The following is a 15,740-nucleotide window of genomic DNA, read 5'->3' as shown; positions in this document are numbered from 1 at the left end:
TTTCTTCCTGTTCGTCCTCATCATTGGACACGACCTCAATGTAATGGATCTTCCCCCTTTCCAAGGCATCGATGGCTAGGCTCCCAAGGTCCCTTGCAATTGAATTACAATTTCTTCCTTCGGAGTTCCTGTCTTGTAGCTTCATCCAACGACGGCTTCTTGGACAGAGGTTTGTCCCTCGGAAACGTTGGCGGTTTAGGATGTGAGTAACTTCCAGAGGATGATGCCAATGGTGATGACATACTCCGTGCTTTATTGATTACTTCCGATAGGGTGGCAGGATTGAACCCCTTTACCCAACCCTTCAGCAGTTCTGTTAGTCCATCCATGAAGAGCACTAACCGACTCCTTTCGGAAATGTCCGTGACCAAAACAAAGAGTTTTTGAAATTCCGCAATGAACTGATCAATCGATCCAATTTGTCTCAGTTGTGCCAAATCTTTGAAATTGAGTTCCGAATCTTTAACATCAAATCGTTCTATCAATATCTCTGTGAATTCTGCATAAGTATTTATTTGATCATGCCCTAATGTGATGGTGTCGTGGTGCCACCATTCATGCGCAACTCCCTACAAGTGCAACACGGCAAACTTGATTGCTTCTTCTTCTAGCATGGGATTCAGCTGAAAGTAGGTATCGGCTTTCATTACCCATGCTTGCGCAGATATGGAACTCGATCCATCAAATGGAGACAAATTTACCTTACTCAACTTCCTTCTAAGATCATCATTAAAGTATCCTCTGTTTTCGCCTCCCGAATATCTCATTCTCAGATCTGCATAGTCTTCGTAGGATATATCTTCTTCAAGGTTTGCATTCTTCCAGTCTTCTCTCATCTCTTCAAAGGTTGGTTGTCTCCCTCCGTGTTGTGCCTCCATCCGTGGTGGAAAAGTCGACATGGAAGGTCGAGAGCGTGTTGGATGAGAATTTGATTTACTCGACACCAAGTCCGCGCTGTGACCATTTTGTTCTCTGGATATTTTGTTCTCCGCCAACTTCTTGAGAGTTTCTTCCATAAGTCGCTACATATCAGTTATCTGTACCAGATTCCTGGCAAGTTCACTCAGTAGTGACACAAGTTTAGCAGCGCTCAGTTCCCATTCGTCATCCATTCGATCAACGGAATGTGTCCTCCTTCTCTTCCGACTATAAACTCTCATTCACTGTCCACAAGTTGGCAAGATTGAAGTGCTCTGATACAACTATGAAGTTTTGTTCCTATCACCTTGCTCAGACTCTGATAAAATACGATGGATTGAATGTCCGTATGGTGATGATGGACATTTGGGAGGTGGTACGGTGATGCTCTAATGGTAATGCCCGTACGATGACTAGGGAAATCAGTTTGTACGGTTAGGTGGAATGTTCGTACGCTGGAGAGTCTTTGTTGTCGTACTGTAGATGAGGGTGTCCGTACGGAAATCACTACAAGTCCTTATGCACGTCGTACGGTAGTTGATAGAGGTCGTACGATGCTAGTGAGTGGGTGTACAGTCAGAGGGGGAGGAAACTATACTGTGTGGTGCTTGTAGACATGCAGTCATAGGATGTTGAAGGTCATACGATGGTGAGGAAAGAAGGGTTGTACGGTGTGGGAGATTGCACTGTTTACGATGGGTGAATACAATATCCATACAGTGGGGTATCAGTAGATCATGCAAAGTGGTTTTTCTTGTGTGTGTGTCAAGGTACAGAGGGAAAATGTCTCACAAACTCCTGAGCATACAATTGTGTTATGGAAGAACATTCATTCATATAACCAAAGACTTTAGATGCGAATAAGCCAACCAAGATTAACCAATCTTTGATTAATATTTACCACAGTTGGAGCTCTGACTTGCCAGATCTGAGTGAAGTATTACATGTAATAACGGAATAGGGTGAGGGTTGAATCCCACCGAAACCGCAATAAGCCAAATAGGGAAGGTCTTTCACTTCCAAAATGGCCAACAACAAAGAACCCTAAACAGGAGTTCGCAGTACAGAGAAAAAAATCCAAAAGCATACCAAATGACTTCCTACAAGCTGTGCTTAAATAACTGTCGAGAAACCATTATGAGGGTGTACAAGGATAGCCGACGGCAACACAAACTTCGAACACAAAAATAAAAATGGGTCCGAGATACATTAAATCAATTGGCCCGTTACAAAAGTTTAATTTTATTATTTATTTTATAACGAGGACATTACATAGACAATATTCACTAGCAACAGATTCAATTCAGCTTCTAACAAAGGCACTTGGTGATTGAGTTAATACCCATAGGTTGTGGTGAGATCTATTACTGATTTAGGGGGATTGGATTCAGTTGGAATGAGTACTTTGATTAAGAGATACAAAAGCCTCATGTTTTATTAGTGTCTCCAGTACTAATGACATTGACAGATGATGCAGGACAAGTTCTTGAGAGTCCTTGTGAGGTAGAGATGGACTTGTCAATAAGTTGTGACAATTCATGGCTTCTTCATGCTAAGTATCATCTGGTTGGGCAGATGATTATCATGTTGGGTTTTTACCCCTCTAGAAACAATCTTGTTATTTCATCCCATGAAGTTGATTTTGTTTGATAGTTTGTTAAGCCTCAAAGATGGAGGGACCAGTAGAAGGTTTTGGGAGAGAAGGTTAATTCAACCTTGTCTCATTTTAACTGAACACATAAATATGTTGAGTACCTATTTTGGAGAGCCGAATTTGAAGAGAGACAGTGTGGGGTCGAGGCTGGTACTCGGTGATTTAAGGTTCATCTAGAGGGCCTTCGAGGCACTTAAGTCAAAGTACCTCCACTTGTTTCATAATAGAGTATGCTATTGGGTATGGCGAGACGCTTAGCAACACATCTACCCAATTAGTTGTTCAGGTCAAATATTTAAGCCATCTTCTACTACTTGAGTGGTTAATGACGAGCCACTGGTAGAGATTGGAGCCTTTTACCGTAGCTACGCAGTGAGGAGTGCGCATCATTTCTTTTTTGATCCACAGGTAGAGGACTTGATTATGAGTTGATGGATGGCTATGGGATCATGCCATCCTTTATGGGATGGGTATATGTCATCTCCAATTGATGGGGTTGATGACTACAAATTAGTGGGAGACTATATGCAAAGTTAGCATATACATGGAAGTTTAGAAAAAGATGTATATTATGGTTGTGATATAGACACCCTTAGGAGTTCTTATTTTCGTACTATAGTTTAGCCCAACACCTATGGGGGATTAGGAGACTATAGAGGGAGGTTTAGTCTACCTAATGTGCTCATATAACCTTACTTCCTCATGTTGGATGGATGTAAGTTTAGTTTGCTTTGGGACCCAAGTGGTGACAAGGTTAGCATTGCAAAATGAATGGGTTCCATCGAGTTGCTACATCATTTGCACCATGGTGGCATTGAGATTGGATTAGTGAGGTCAGAAGTCGATTTTGCTCTATTTGGTTGGCTTTGTTTGAGGATTCGGGATCGAGGCATATGTGGTTGGACACTCTTCATTGTGCTATGGGGTCCTCTGCATGCATCAAGATTCCAGTATGGGTTCATTGGGGAGTATTGCAATGTGTACATGCTATGGATTGTTGGTAGTGTTACTTTTGATCATGTACATCGTTTGTTTCAGATGCACAATCTCGATGCACAGAGTTTGAACAAATGGATTACTTTCCATTTTTGTGCAGTGGTGAATATTTTGGTGCTTCAACAACGCTATTGCAGTTCAGGACATTTCAATGTTCTCATTTTGACCATTAGTGCAATGGTATGTTGTTGTGATCATGATTGCTTGAGGATGAACAACCTTAGGGAGGGCGGACTACAATTTTCCCATTTTTCACAAGCATCAGAGTTTGATGGATTAGCCTACTATTTCGTCCCTTATAGGTTAATTATTGTGGATAGAGGGTATTGTGAGACAAAGGCTTCGTTAATGGAGGTTCTTTCCTTCTCCAAAATTCAGTATGTTCCAGCTTGGTCTTCCTTTGGCTCAGATTGGACTTGTTTGGGCTTTGTATGCTATACTTACTTTTTATAGTAAGTCTGAGGTTGATCGAGAAGGGTCCTTTCTATTTTTAGTAAGAAAGTCATATCGATAGAGGATGCAATGGTTGACTCCCTGATTCAGACGGTATGTCAAGTTAATGAGTATTTAATGAAAAAATAATATTTTAATGGCCTTTATTGATTTTTAATTATTTGAGTTATATTATATAATTTATAAATTAACTTTATAATAAAATGGGGGCCATGTTAATGATAATGAGTAATTAATACTAATTGATTAAAAGTGTGCTTTATTAATGATATATTAAAGTCAACTCATTATTACAAAAGATAACCAAATCATCTTGCTAGTGAAGATTCATGGAGAATTATTATTAAAGAACTTGAAGAGAACACAAAAGGGATCCTATTGTGCATTTGATTTTATGAAATTGTGAAGGTTTTGAAACAAGGGTTTGAAAAGAAAGAGCTTGAGAAATTGTGAATCTCTACAGCTATTCTGCAGTCTGAGCTATTGAAACTATCAAGTGCAATTGTGCTAAAGGATGGTACCATCAACTGCCATCATTGTGTTTTAATTTGTGTTCAAATTTGAGAGGTGGATTTTTAGTGTTTCATCACAGAAACCGCTTGCCAGACAGAGGTGTGTTTATATACTGCAGATTGAAGCTCCAAGAAGGGCTGTGTTGGGGAACATAAGAAGCCACAGCTTTCAATAAGGTTGGCTTTCATTTGCAAGTGTTTGGAGGGGCAGCATTAGAGCTTTTAGTGGCCACATTTGATAAATTGGGGCAGCATTAGTGAAGGCTGTGTTTTGAAGACAAGAGGCATGTATTTGTTGGAGAGTGCTTTCATTATTAGGTACAGCTAGTTATCAAGGAATCATGAATGGAGAGCTGCTACAGGTTTCAATGGTTTTTTTATTTTCTTACTTCATGCATAATATTTGGCATTGTAATTTGTTTGAATTCAATGTGGAGGAATAAGAGTGCACACCAAGTGTCCGAAGTAATGCCATATCTTAATTGTTCATAATCAGCATAATAGATTTCATCCCAAGTGTTCGTGAAAATGTCTATTGATTGTAGATGTACGTTTTACGTGTAGGAATCATATGTACACATTCAAATGGTCAAAGAGAATTGCATTTGTATTCCAGTTCTTCTGCCTGAATTTTTTAATAATCATTTGCTACCATATAAACCCTATTTAAAACTATTTCAAGCAAGTAAAAACAATCTGAAATTAAAAGACAGAAAGATAGAAGTTTCAAGCAAAGTGTTTGAAAGTATGTCAAACATCTGAAAATTAAGGCAATTTGGTGTTTGCTAGAGTTAGGACCAGCAGAGTTTCCTATACAATTCTTAAAAGCTAAGTTAATTATTTTCTGGTATTCTCCTAAATTAATTAAGATTACTTTTTCAATTCCACCCAAGCTTGTATCTTTGAACCACGATTATACAGGCTAATATTATTTAAAACTAAAATGCATCAGAATTTAGATGTTTCCAAGGTACATAGTGATAGCAAACTATAATTCTAATCCAAAGTTCCAACAACTAAACTGTCATTTATCAAAATCATGTCTTTCAGATATATTTGCCAGAAAACCAACCCTGTTCATTCACACAGATACCTAAACACCAAAAACCGACTCCACATATCCATAATAATCACAAGTTGTGTTGACAAAAATTTGACCTGTAAGAATATCTGCTGTTGTTGTCTCAATAGACATCCAGGGACCTGTTTGCTTAAGTCAAGGTCCACGAGGCGCACGGCAAACTTTACCTCTTCTAGCTGTGTATTCATATGGTTACAGTACACAAAGCCGATATGGTTATAAGCTCCTCCTATGATTATTAACATCAGAAACAAGATCACTAAACTGACAAGTATTTGATTGGATCCAAGGCCTTACATTGTCAGCTCCAGATAACAAGCAGATCTCCACTCCCTGCAGCCATTATAACAACAGTTGACTTCTTATCTTTCATCATTGAACCCAAATCCAGAGACAGGTAGAATTATTAGCTAGGCTCATTTACACATATAATAACACATAATAAGAATGGTCTAAACGTAAAGATGCAAGCATGAACATATTCTAGAAGAATGCTTAAGGTTGTATGAATAATCAAATGATAATTCATGTCTTCCTAGCATTATTTTTATATAATTCTAATTTATATCTCCATGTAAAGGAGAGATTCATAACCCTGTAATTGATTTCAAATAATGTATAGGAGTTATCTAGATAGTTGAAAATCTCAGTTTGAGATAAGGAAATGAATGCTATATTTTAAATGAAAGGAATTGAAATTAATCATAAACATAGGATTCAACAGCTTCTCTAAGTATGCAATACAAAAGAACACTCGTGCTGAGAAAAAACATACTAATCAGGTGTGATATAAGTTGTAGCCCACTATTCTATACAATTTTGAAATTACCATGACCAAAATAATAGTGTGATTTTCCTGAAACAAGCAACAATAAGGTGCATAGACACATTATTCTCACTATGGAGGGAAGTTATTAGTTGCTGATTTGTTGACTTATAAGAGCAAGTTTTTTCGCACATCTTGTGATCCGGAGATGAATTCCATCATCTATCCTCCTGCATTATAAAATTATCATTTCAAATTGGATGTAAATATGTTTCCTAATGAAAGTGACAACTATTTCAATGAAACATTGACAAATGTTGCATCCCCATAGTTAACATTGTGCATATCTTTTATCTACAACAAGAAGAAACTAATATAAAACATGCCATCTGATGCACAAAAAGGCGCACCATTATTTCTTCAAAATCCCAGTTTCTTCTCTTCCAGTTCAGAGGCTGCAGTATCTTGAGTAGCAGATATGGAAGAAGCATCTTCAACTGTATAAAGGTGGACTTCACTGATGAATGGCAGGGCCAACACTCAAACTTGACATAAAAATTTGATGTGAAGGTGTCTTTCATTGGTCCAGCCAAATTGAGCTATCATTTTAGTCCTAACAGACCCCAAATGCAAATCAGGTCCTTTCAACAGCCTCATACACAGAGAATGACCAATACACAGATCATAAATTACAACACAGCACAACTCTACTTATACATTTGGGGTAGTTGAAACTTGAATATGCTACCTTCTTTAGCCAAAATGCAAAGTTCTAGGAAACAGCAGCATTTGAAAATTGCATGAAGAATTCAAAGCCAAGATCTATTCATTGGAAGGTTAAGAGCATCATTCTACATCCCTTTAAACCAATTGAGTTTGGTGAAGTTTTCATACCAGCTCGGGAAGTGGAAGCTAAATCATTGAACTTAAAAATAACCAACAAAGGTGATCAAGATCACCATTATTATTTTCAGTTGTGTCAGACAAAGTCTAAAAATTATGACCAAAATGGCAACTAGAACTGAACCATACTTCTCAATAGGCTCTTCAAACAAGAAGAATAAATCCACCACAAATTCATAAGAAAGAGGAAACATGTTATGCTTTGATAAGTAGGAGACATTTTCCACAGCAACTCAAATTGTGATGTTGCTATCAAGATCCAACTGTGTAGTTTTTGGGTCAAACTCATTGACCCATGTTTCATGAGTACTGGTTCACAAGAACCCATCTCTCATGAGAATAAGTAGAAAACTTAGCACTCATTGCATCTAGGTGATGCTGATAGAGGTGAAGCACTGGAACTTAATAAGAGGTCACACATCCCTGTACTACTCTAGCACAAGCATGCTTAACCACCGAGCTTCCTCCAAGCTTAAACCCTTTTTGCGACTCCATTTGCAAAACATTCAGCAAGTGTTGTTCATTTTGAACCATTCATTAGAAAGCCCCTTGAGCTCATCAATTGATAAGCAGGAGATATTTTCCACAGCAAGTCAAATTGTGATATTATGTTTTATCTTGGAAAGCAAGAACGTAAAGGATAAGAATAAGATAGTGAAGTTATTGTCCATCGAGTACCCGGAGAAAGAAGAGAAAAACCTATACGAAGATAATACAATGCATGGTACAGTCATGGATCCAAATGCTGTCATCTCTCACCAAACTCCACAAGGTTTTGCAAATCCTCGAGACCACAAGATAGATTAAGCATCAATAAGTAATTGTGAAAGATCCCCACGCAAACCCAATCCAATTTTTCCATTTTGTTTGGTTTGATGTATGTTTTGGACTCCCGGGAATGGTGATTTTTCTGAGTTCAGTAATTTTGATCTGAGTTTGGCTGTGTTCACTTTGATGCTTGTTTATGACAACACATTACAAATGATTAAAGGAAATGACTATGCAATGAATCAAAACATGTACAGCTAAATAATATGGGAAAATATGAGTTTACTGTTTACTGCTAAGACTGAAAAGAGAGATTACAGACCTATTATCAGTCACAAATCAAATTGCAACAATTCAATCCATAGGTTTTAATGCCATATAATCAACATGTATCACATCCATATGTTAGCTAGCTGTTGTAGGCTGCTGTAGACTACTTTGGGAATAGTAAATGACCACTTTAAGGCATGATATGAAGTATGATCTGCAACAGAAAGACTGATATTATCTTACACAGGTTTGATATGCAATTTCCAGCCATCATATTCACTGCCAAGAATCTAATATGCACTTTCAGCCACTATATAAACCACTACAAGTATGATTATGATTCCAAATCCTAACATCCAGCTGTAATATGTTATATTTAATGGTACGGCAGGCTGGTTTTGCTGCTGAATGATGATGACATAGGCCTGAATCTGCAACTAAATGATGAATTCAACCTGCTGTTAAAAAATGTATGATTTACCTCTGACAATAACTCCAAAACTTCATATGAATCTCTGAAGCTCAAATAGGAAACCTGTGTAGATTCCCTCAACTATGAATCAGGTTTACATCCAGTTCACTATTATCCAAGGAGTTCCGTCCTTAGAAAATCTGATCTGCTGCTGAAAACCAACTAGCTACTGTAGAAATGGATCATAGAATGATGAAATGGCTACCATCCAAGTAATTTTATTCTCTCAAGACCCTGATTTGATTTTAGGGTTGCCTTCCCATTTATTTTATCTCTACTAAATACTTTATTTGATTTTTTAATGAAACTATTTCCTCTAGGCTGATGAAACCTTTTCCCTATTCTCCCCTTTTATTATTTTAAGTTGTTTTTAAAACAACTTATGTCTCCTAGCCAACATGGCCTGTGGTGGTCCCATTTATTATAATATTAATATATTTTATTAAAGAGCACTTTAATAGAGTAATTGGAATTATTAAAGTTATTACACTAACAGTCCAAATTTATTCCTCATATTACCACCTGAACTCCCAAACTGAAAACAAAATGTTGTCACCAATCCAAAAGGTGATAACTTGATGTGGCTACGCAACTAGCAGTCTCTTCCTAAAAAGGAGGGGTCATCCTTAAAAATAGGTCTTTGATCCAGAGGAAATGCTCGTAAGGTCCACCTGCTATACTCCACAGGTCTCTGGATGGTTGACAGGTTAACTAGCAGTCCAACCTTAAAAAATAGAAGCTACAATCAAAACTCCCAAAATGATCAAAAGGGCCCTCCTATTACATCCCGGTCAACCCCTAGTCAACACTTAAAAATTGGACCCCCTCCTAAAATTTAGCAGACTGTCTCAAACTGTCTAGAATGGCTCACAAAGCCCCTTTGTAGCTCCACAAGACTTGGTATGGGTGCCCTTTTCACTCCACTCACCTATAGGAACCCAATGATAGGCCAATCCCTGCTCAACTACCTAGCACCTAGGGAAAGGGCATTACAAATTGCCCTCTGAAGAGCACACAGTTATACTAAGAGGGGGGGTGAATCAATATAATAACAAATTTGCCAATTTAAAACTTTTATCCAAACAATTGACTTCAAGTGCTGAAATGCACAAGAACACATTAACACAATAATTTACGTGAAAACCCAACTTGGGAGAAAACCACGACAATAAATGTTATATAAACTTTGTTCTTTTACAATGTGGTTTGTAGGCTATGACATCCATGTTTATGAGCAGTGACTCACTGGAAGCTCCAACTCCCACATTTTGAAGGCATGAACCTATTGGAAGCACCAACTCTCTCTACTTGTCTTCAGCTCACTGTACTTGAACTTCTTCTTCACCTCAATGATGTTGCTTACTACAACTGATGGTGGACACCTTTAGCACAACTCTTCTTCTATCTGATCTTTATATCTGTGTAGATCTTCTCTTCTTGACCCTTCAATAAATATTTATCTTCCCAAAGTTACTATATTATAAATTTTGTTCACATTGCTTACTCTTTACTAATTCTGAAACAAACATACATATATATATATATATATATATATATATAGATATATATATATATATATATAGATAGATAGATATATATATATATATATATATATATATATATATATATCAGATTTAGGAAATCTATATATATATCCTTTTATGCTCTCATAAATTCAACAGGCTAACTTCATACTATTCTCTGCACTTCCTTATTCCACCACTGATTTTCTTTCACCCTTTGTTCTGCTTCTTCATACTTCTATCACCACATACATACACTGCTCACTTTTCCTTTCTATTTATACTTTATAGTTTCATACTGTCCACTCCCATACTGCTGCAATCAGATATATAAATCTGAATATTATATTCCTTTTACCACATCTTAAGTCACACTTTATTCATCTTCTATTTATATGTCTTTTATTCTAAGAATTGTGCCTCTCCAAATAAAGAGACATATCGTCTCCTTTTATTATGATTTTATTTTATTACTCATCTAATAAATACTTCCCTTTATCACATTTATGTAATCATTATTTGCGCCTTTATTTTATGGGTTCCACATATGCCATTCACGATCCCTACAGGTCTGTGTATTACATTGTTGCTTCCTTATATTGTGCACAACATATTTACAACATCTCTTGAGCCCCGATGGTGAACATATCTCATAATCCATTTCATGTACGATGTGGCATCTGAATATTGCTGGTTATGTCTCAATGCTGGCTGACTTATAATATTCGATCATTTTGTGCTGTTTGCTGCTGAAAAAATCAAATTAATTTTTAGCTGACAAACCTGAAAAAGTAACCATTTTGTGCTGTTCTATCTTGTTCAAAACTCTCATGTGGAATTAAGAGTGTTGCCGAAACAACAAGAGAATCAGCATTGACATTAAATTCTCTTTGGACCATAGAAATGTTGTAAGCATCAAACACATCAACATAATCCCAAACCAATATTTTGTAATGCTTAAGCCTCTCATTCTTTGTTTGATATTGATTTCGAACTTGACATACCACGAGCTCAGCATAACCTTGAGCTTGCAAATTACGGATTCCATTAATTTGTGCAGCATTATACAAAGTATCAATGCTTCATATTCTACAGTATTGTTGGTGTTATCAAACTGCAGTTTGAAAGAATGAGGACACATTTCTCCCTGTCATAAGATTAAAACAACCCCAGCACCAGCTGACACAACTGCCATCAAACTCTAATATATAAACATCATTAGAATCAACAGCCTCATCAACTGATTGAGAGGAACTTGCAACATCTTTATCCTTCATGGTAGGAAATATAACCTTTTCAACTATGGTAGAAGGTATTTTTGGAACTTCGTCACCCCCTACATCTTCACTTGCATCTACAAATCTATCACTATCAGAAACATAAGATGTAAAAGAATCATTCGATTGGTAATCCTCACCAAATTCTGAAATTTCATCAAGAAGAAGAAAATAGTTTCCCATTCCAGTTGATTCAAAAAGAATCTGTGCATGAGGATCCTCTGACTTAATGACTGTGTACTTGGTTTCTCTTTCGGGAAGTAGCTTTTGCATAACATCCTTAACAGGTATTCTTGCTTCAAACATATTAATGTTGAGTTCTCCCACATCTTTACACAAGTTACGACCAAGCAACATGCCATAAGAAGCAGGAACATCGGCAACCAAAACAATCATCTTGATTTTCTTTCAGGGAAGGATGCAAATGCAAATTGAGCATCCTTAATTTGCCCTTGAAGAGAAACTTGCTTATTCTCCATGGAATAACAATTTCCAAAAGTCTTTGTCAAACTAAGACCTAGTGCTTCAGCTACCTTAAATGGCATGACATTATCAGAGGCACCATAATCAATAACACAGTTACTCAACTTCAATCCATTTATTATCAAGGAAATATAGAAAGGTTCTATCTTTCTAGGAACACCAGAGGGAATAGTAACTAGGTTATTGGGAAAACCTTTAGGTTTTGTGACAGCAATTTGCGTTTGTGTAGGTTGAGACCCTTCGACAAACAGATTAAGCCATTACAACTAATCTGGATAAGCTTGTAGGAATTCAACCTTAGACATCTGAATTCTAGTTCTTTTAGCGTGATCGATGATTTCAAATGCTTTAAAGGAATTGGCCAAAGAACTAAAAGTTTCAGCTTGAGGCTTTGCATTAGATACACTAGGCTTCGGTATACCAAAAGAAGTAGGAACAGCAGATGTACTTACTTAGTTATTTGTTACATCTTTTGGAAGATTGGGCAATGGCGTTCCTCTTTTAGCAAGGGTAATGGGTGTTTGCTCATCCAGTTTTGCTTTCACAACTTCCTCTTGATGTCTACCAAGTAGTGTTCGAGAACACGTCATAACTGCATATGCATGAGGAAAGCTATCTTCAGGATCTTGATCTTCATAGTAGACATACCCAGTGTTAGAGTCGCCACCTACCTCATCATTATCATATGGGACAATGATATCTTCTTCCTAGTAATTATCTGGGAAAGTACTGAATTGTTCATTCTCGAAGTACCCCGTAGCTTGATTTCTTGGTGGAGCTTCAAGTGCAAGCCTCTCCGAAGGAGGAAGCTTTCTTGATCCTTCACTATATAGTTATGTGCAGCATTAGGAAATGATCTTTGTGGAATATCCTTGCATGGAGCTTTGAATGAATTTTAAGATATTTTCTTTTTCAAAGAAAGCACATCATTAGCCAATTTCTGCATCATAGAATCAATACTTCTAGAGGTGGAAACACCATTGGAATTTTCTTTTGAGCAATCCCTTCGTATCTTACCAGCCATGGTAAGATCATCCTCAATCTCTGTTGCCAAAGTCTGGGTAATCGCCAAATCCAGAGTGCCTCTTCTCAGCAAGAGACAAACTTCTAGAGGCTGAGTGTTTTTCAGCAGTAGGTTGTGAAGAAGTAGGAATCTGATGGGCCAATTTATTGAATTTGACAATGAATCCCCGCATGCCTTCTTGTGCTTCTTTCTTCATCCAGTCAAGTTGTGCGAGCAATGCATGCTCATCTTCAGCAAGCTTGAAACGTTCCTCAAACTTAGTCTTTCAAGTATCTAAATCAGTGATTGCACCTGTAACTAAGTTGTAAAACCAATCTGCTGCAATTCCTTCTAAAGTCTCAAGAAAGTGCCTTCCAAAAACATCTTGATGTTCCACACCGAGCAGACCACATGCTATGTAAAACGCCTTGATGTGTTCATTGGGGTGTTGCTTTCCATCTCCATAGAACTTGGGAAAGTTCTTACGCGAACCTTGTGGTAAAGCATGTAGAGGTGGTGCAAGATTTAGTGGACCAAAAGCCGTCCCCCATGGGCTAGTAGCAGCAGGAGCAGCCATGATATTAGGAATGAGTATGGACACTATGGGTAATGGAAATTAGAGATTTAAGGAAATTGGGAATCTACACTAAGTACAACAGTTTTCTTCTTGGAAGGTAGATAGCTTGTAGTTTGGGAAAAAGAAGGAATTTTAGTGAGTAAATCAAAATGAGCTTGTTGGGCCCAGAATGCTCCATCAAAACCTGATGAACATTCTGCCTTCTCTCTCCTCGAATATATGTGCTCAAAACATGCCAGTGTGATAACGTGTAGTTTCCAAATACCAAAAACAAGGGCGTAAAACTTCAAACAAAGGCAAGAGGCTTCTAAATGCGCTCAATCCCCAAAGCAGTCATCAAAAACTGTTGGCTAAATATTTTGTAAGTTACTAGAACTACAACTTACGAAATGGGAATTTTAGGCAACAGTGTAATCAAATAAATCTCTCCTCTCAGCAATCGGGAATGCTCCATGCTTACTGTAGGTGGCTACAATAGACACCTAACTAGAATTGTCAAATGGGTGGTTCATTGGATCTATTCTTCTTCCTTCAAGAATGATCTTGCATTAACAACTACAATTTACAATCTAACAAAAGGAATCTATTGCTACGATAATATCGATGGCTTTATAGTTGACGTAAGAACAACCCCAAGACAGCAATTATAACTTGACTTCTATGGTTGATTGCAAGAACCCAAAGACTCCTAAAGCAACCTAAATGAAATAAAAGGGCGAACAGCTAACAAAGCTCAAAGTCTTTGATGAACTATTCTGATAAGAAATACTATACTAAGTAAAGCTCCAAGTCTTTGAATCCGAGTACTTGTAGCCACTATTAAACTATAGCAATCTTGTGTAGTAAAGCTCAAAGTCTTTCAAGAACAACACTAAATACTCAAATGCTTCACAGAGAGAGAAGTAAGAAAGATGAATTAATCAATGCAACGTAAGAAACAAAGATTGATTCCAAGCCTCATATCACAAAGTTTTGGAAAAACTTGCTTCTTTATTCATTTCAGAGATTCGCAACAATAAATACAAAGCCTTCAAGTTACAAGCCCAACCTTCTTCTATAAAGCAAAAGATGATCATTTACAATGAGCTCTCTCTTTTATATAGGAAAAACAAAGAGAAAGGTGGAGGAAAAAGTGGAACAACCTCAACCACCTTGACTTATCTCTAGCCAACTACTTTGATTTTATTCAAAGTTGCATGCCTAATGTGATTCCAACTTAACTACATGAGCTGGTTGTAAAGATGCATGTTATCTTGTACTTAAAACATAGATGCTCTTTACATTTACCTTTCCTACTGTTATTCCACTGAAAGCATATGAAAATCTGCTCTAAAGTATTCACATGGTATCAACCAGCTCTCCAAACTTCCGCAGGGACTCGTCTACAACTTCCTAACTATGCTTGGTGCTACAAATATCTCTCTACAAAACTCCATTTGATTTTGCAAATTCTTCAATGAATACTTCCAGCTTGCAATTGTATCCAACACATTGATATTGACGTCATCTACTTCGAGCTATAAGCAAATGGCCTCTACGAACTTTGTGAGAATTTCTTCTTGAGTTTATCGTCTCCAGTGATGATTTCGCATGATAACCCTTTGAAAGCTTCCCTGATCATATGTTCTTTGGTAGTTATCTTGGCCACAGCTGCCTTTGCATCTTCTATGAGCTTTTGTAGAACATGCTTCTTGTTTCCCATCACATGTATGTCATATTGGTACATTTCAATGGGCCTTTGCATCTTCTATGAGCTTTTGTAGAATGTGCTTCTTGTTTCCCATCACATGTATGTCATATTGGTACATTTCAACAGACGTGATGACATCATATTCACACAAGAAATCTAAATCAACCTCCATCATGTTGTTCCAAGCACCAAGGTCCCCCTTCCAACAACTTACGTTGATGATTGAGTGACTTTAACACATCATCTAATCTAGCATCGGTCTCTCTTCCTTTCCTAAACTTACAGTACATTTCTCAAACTACTCAGATTCCCCCTTCTTCAATAGTGCTGCCCCATTTATCAATGGTATGTGCCTTTCGCTTTGTTATTTCCATACATGTATCTGAAATAGGTT

General features: G+C 37.3%; 1 protein-coding gene across 2 annotated transcripts in view; it reads right to left on the bottom strand.

Moving 5' to 3' along the window:
- The window catches only part of LOC149567653 (BRCA1-A complex subunit BRE-like protein), a 197,784-nt gene that overhangs the window by 104,688 nt on the left and 77,356 nt on the right, over window positions 1–15,740 (bottom strand). For both annotated transcript variants that reach the window (XM_089820908.1, XM_089820909.1), the window contains exons 5-6: window positions 5,912–5,947; window positions 5,692–5,790 (exon numbers count right to left, since the gene is read on the bottom strand). In XM_089820908.1, the coding sequence (XP_089677034.1) occupies window positions 5,692–5,790; window positions 5,912–5,947 (135 nt within the window). The remainder of the gene's footprint in view (window positions 1–5,691; window positions 5,791–5,911; window positions 5,948–15,740) is intronic.

Source organism: Cupressus sempervirens, chromosome 3 (genome assembly GCF_028749045.1).
Source record: "Cupressus sempervirens isolate cs-2001-9-10 chromosome 3, ASM2874904v1, whole genome shotgun sequence".
Classification (NCBI taxonomy): Eukaryota; Viridiplantae; Streptophyta; class Pinopsida; order Cupressales; family Cupressaceae; genus Cupressus; species Cupressus sempervirens.
The sequence above is the reverse complement of the archived record's forward strand: the minus strand, read 5'-3'. Positions and strand labels throughout refer to the sequence as shown.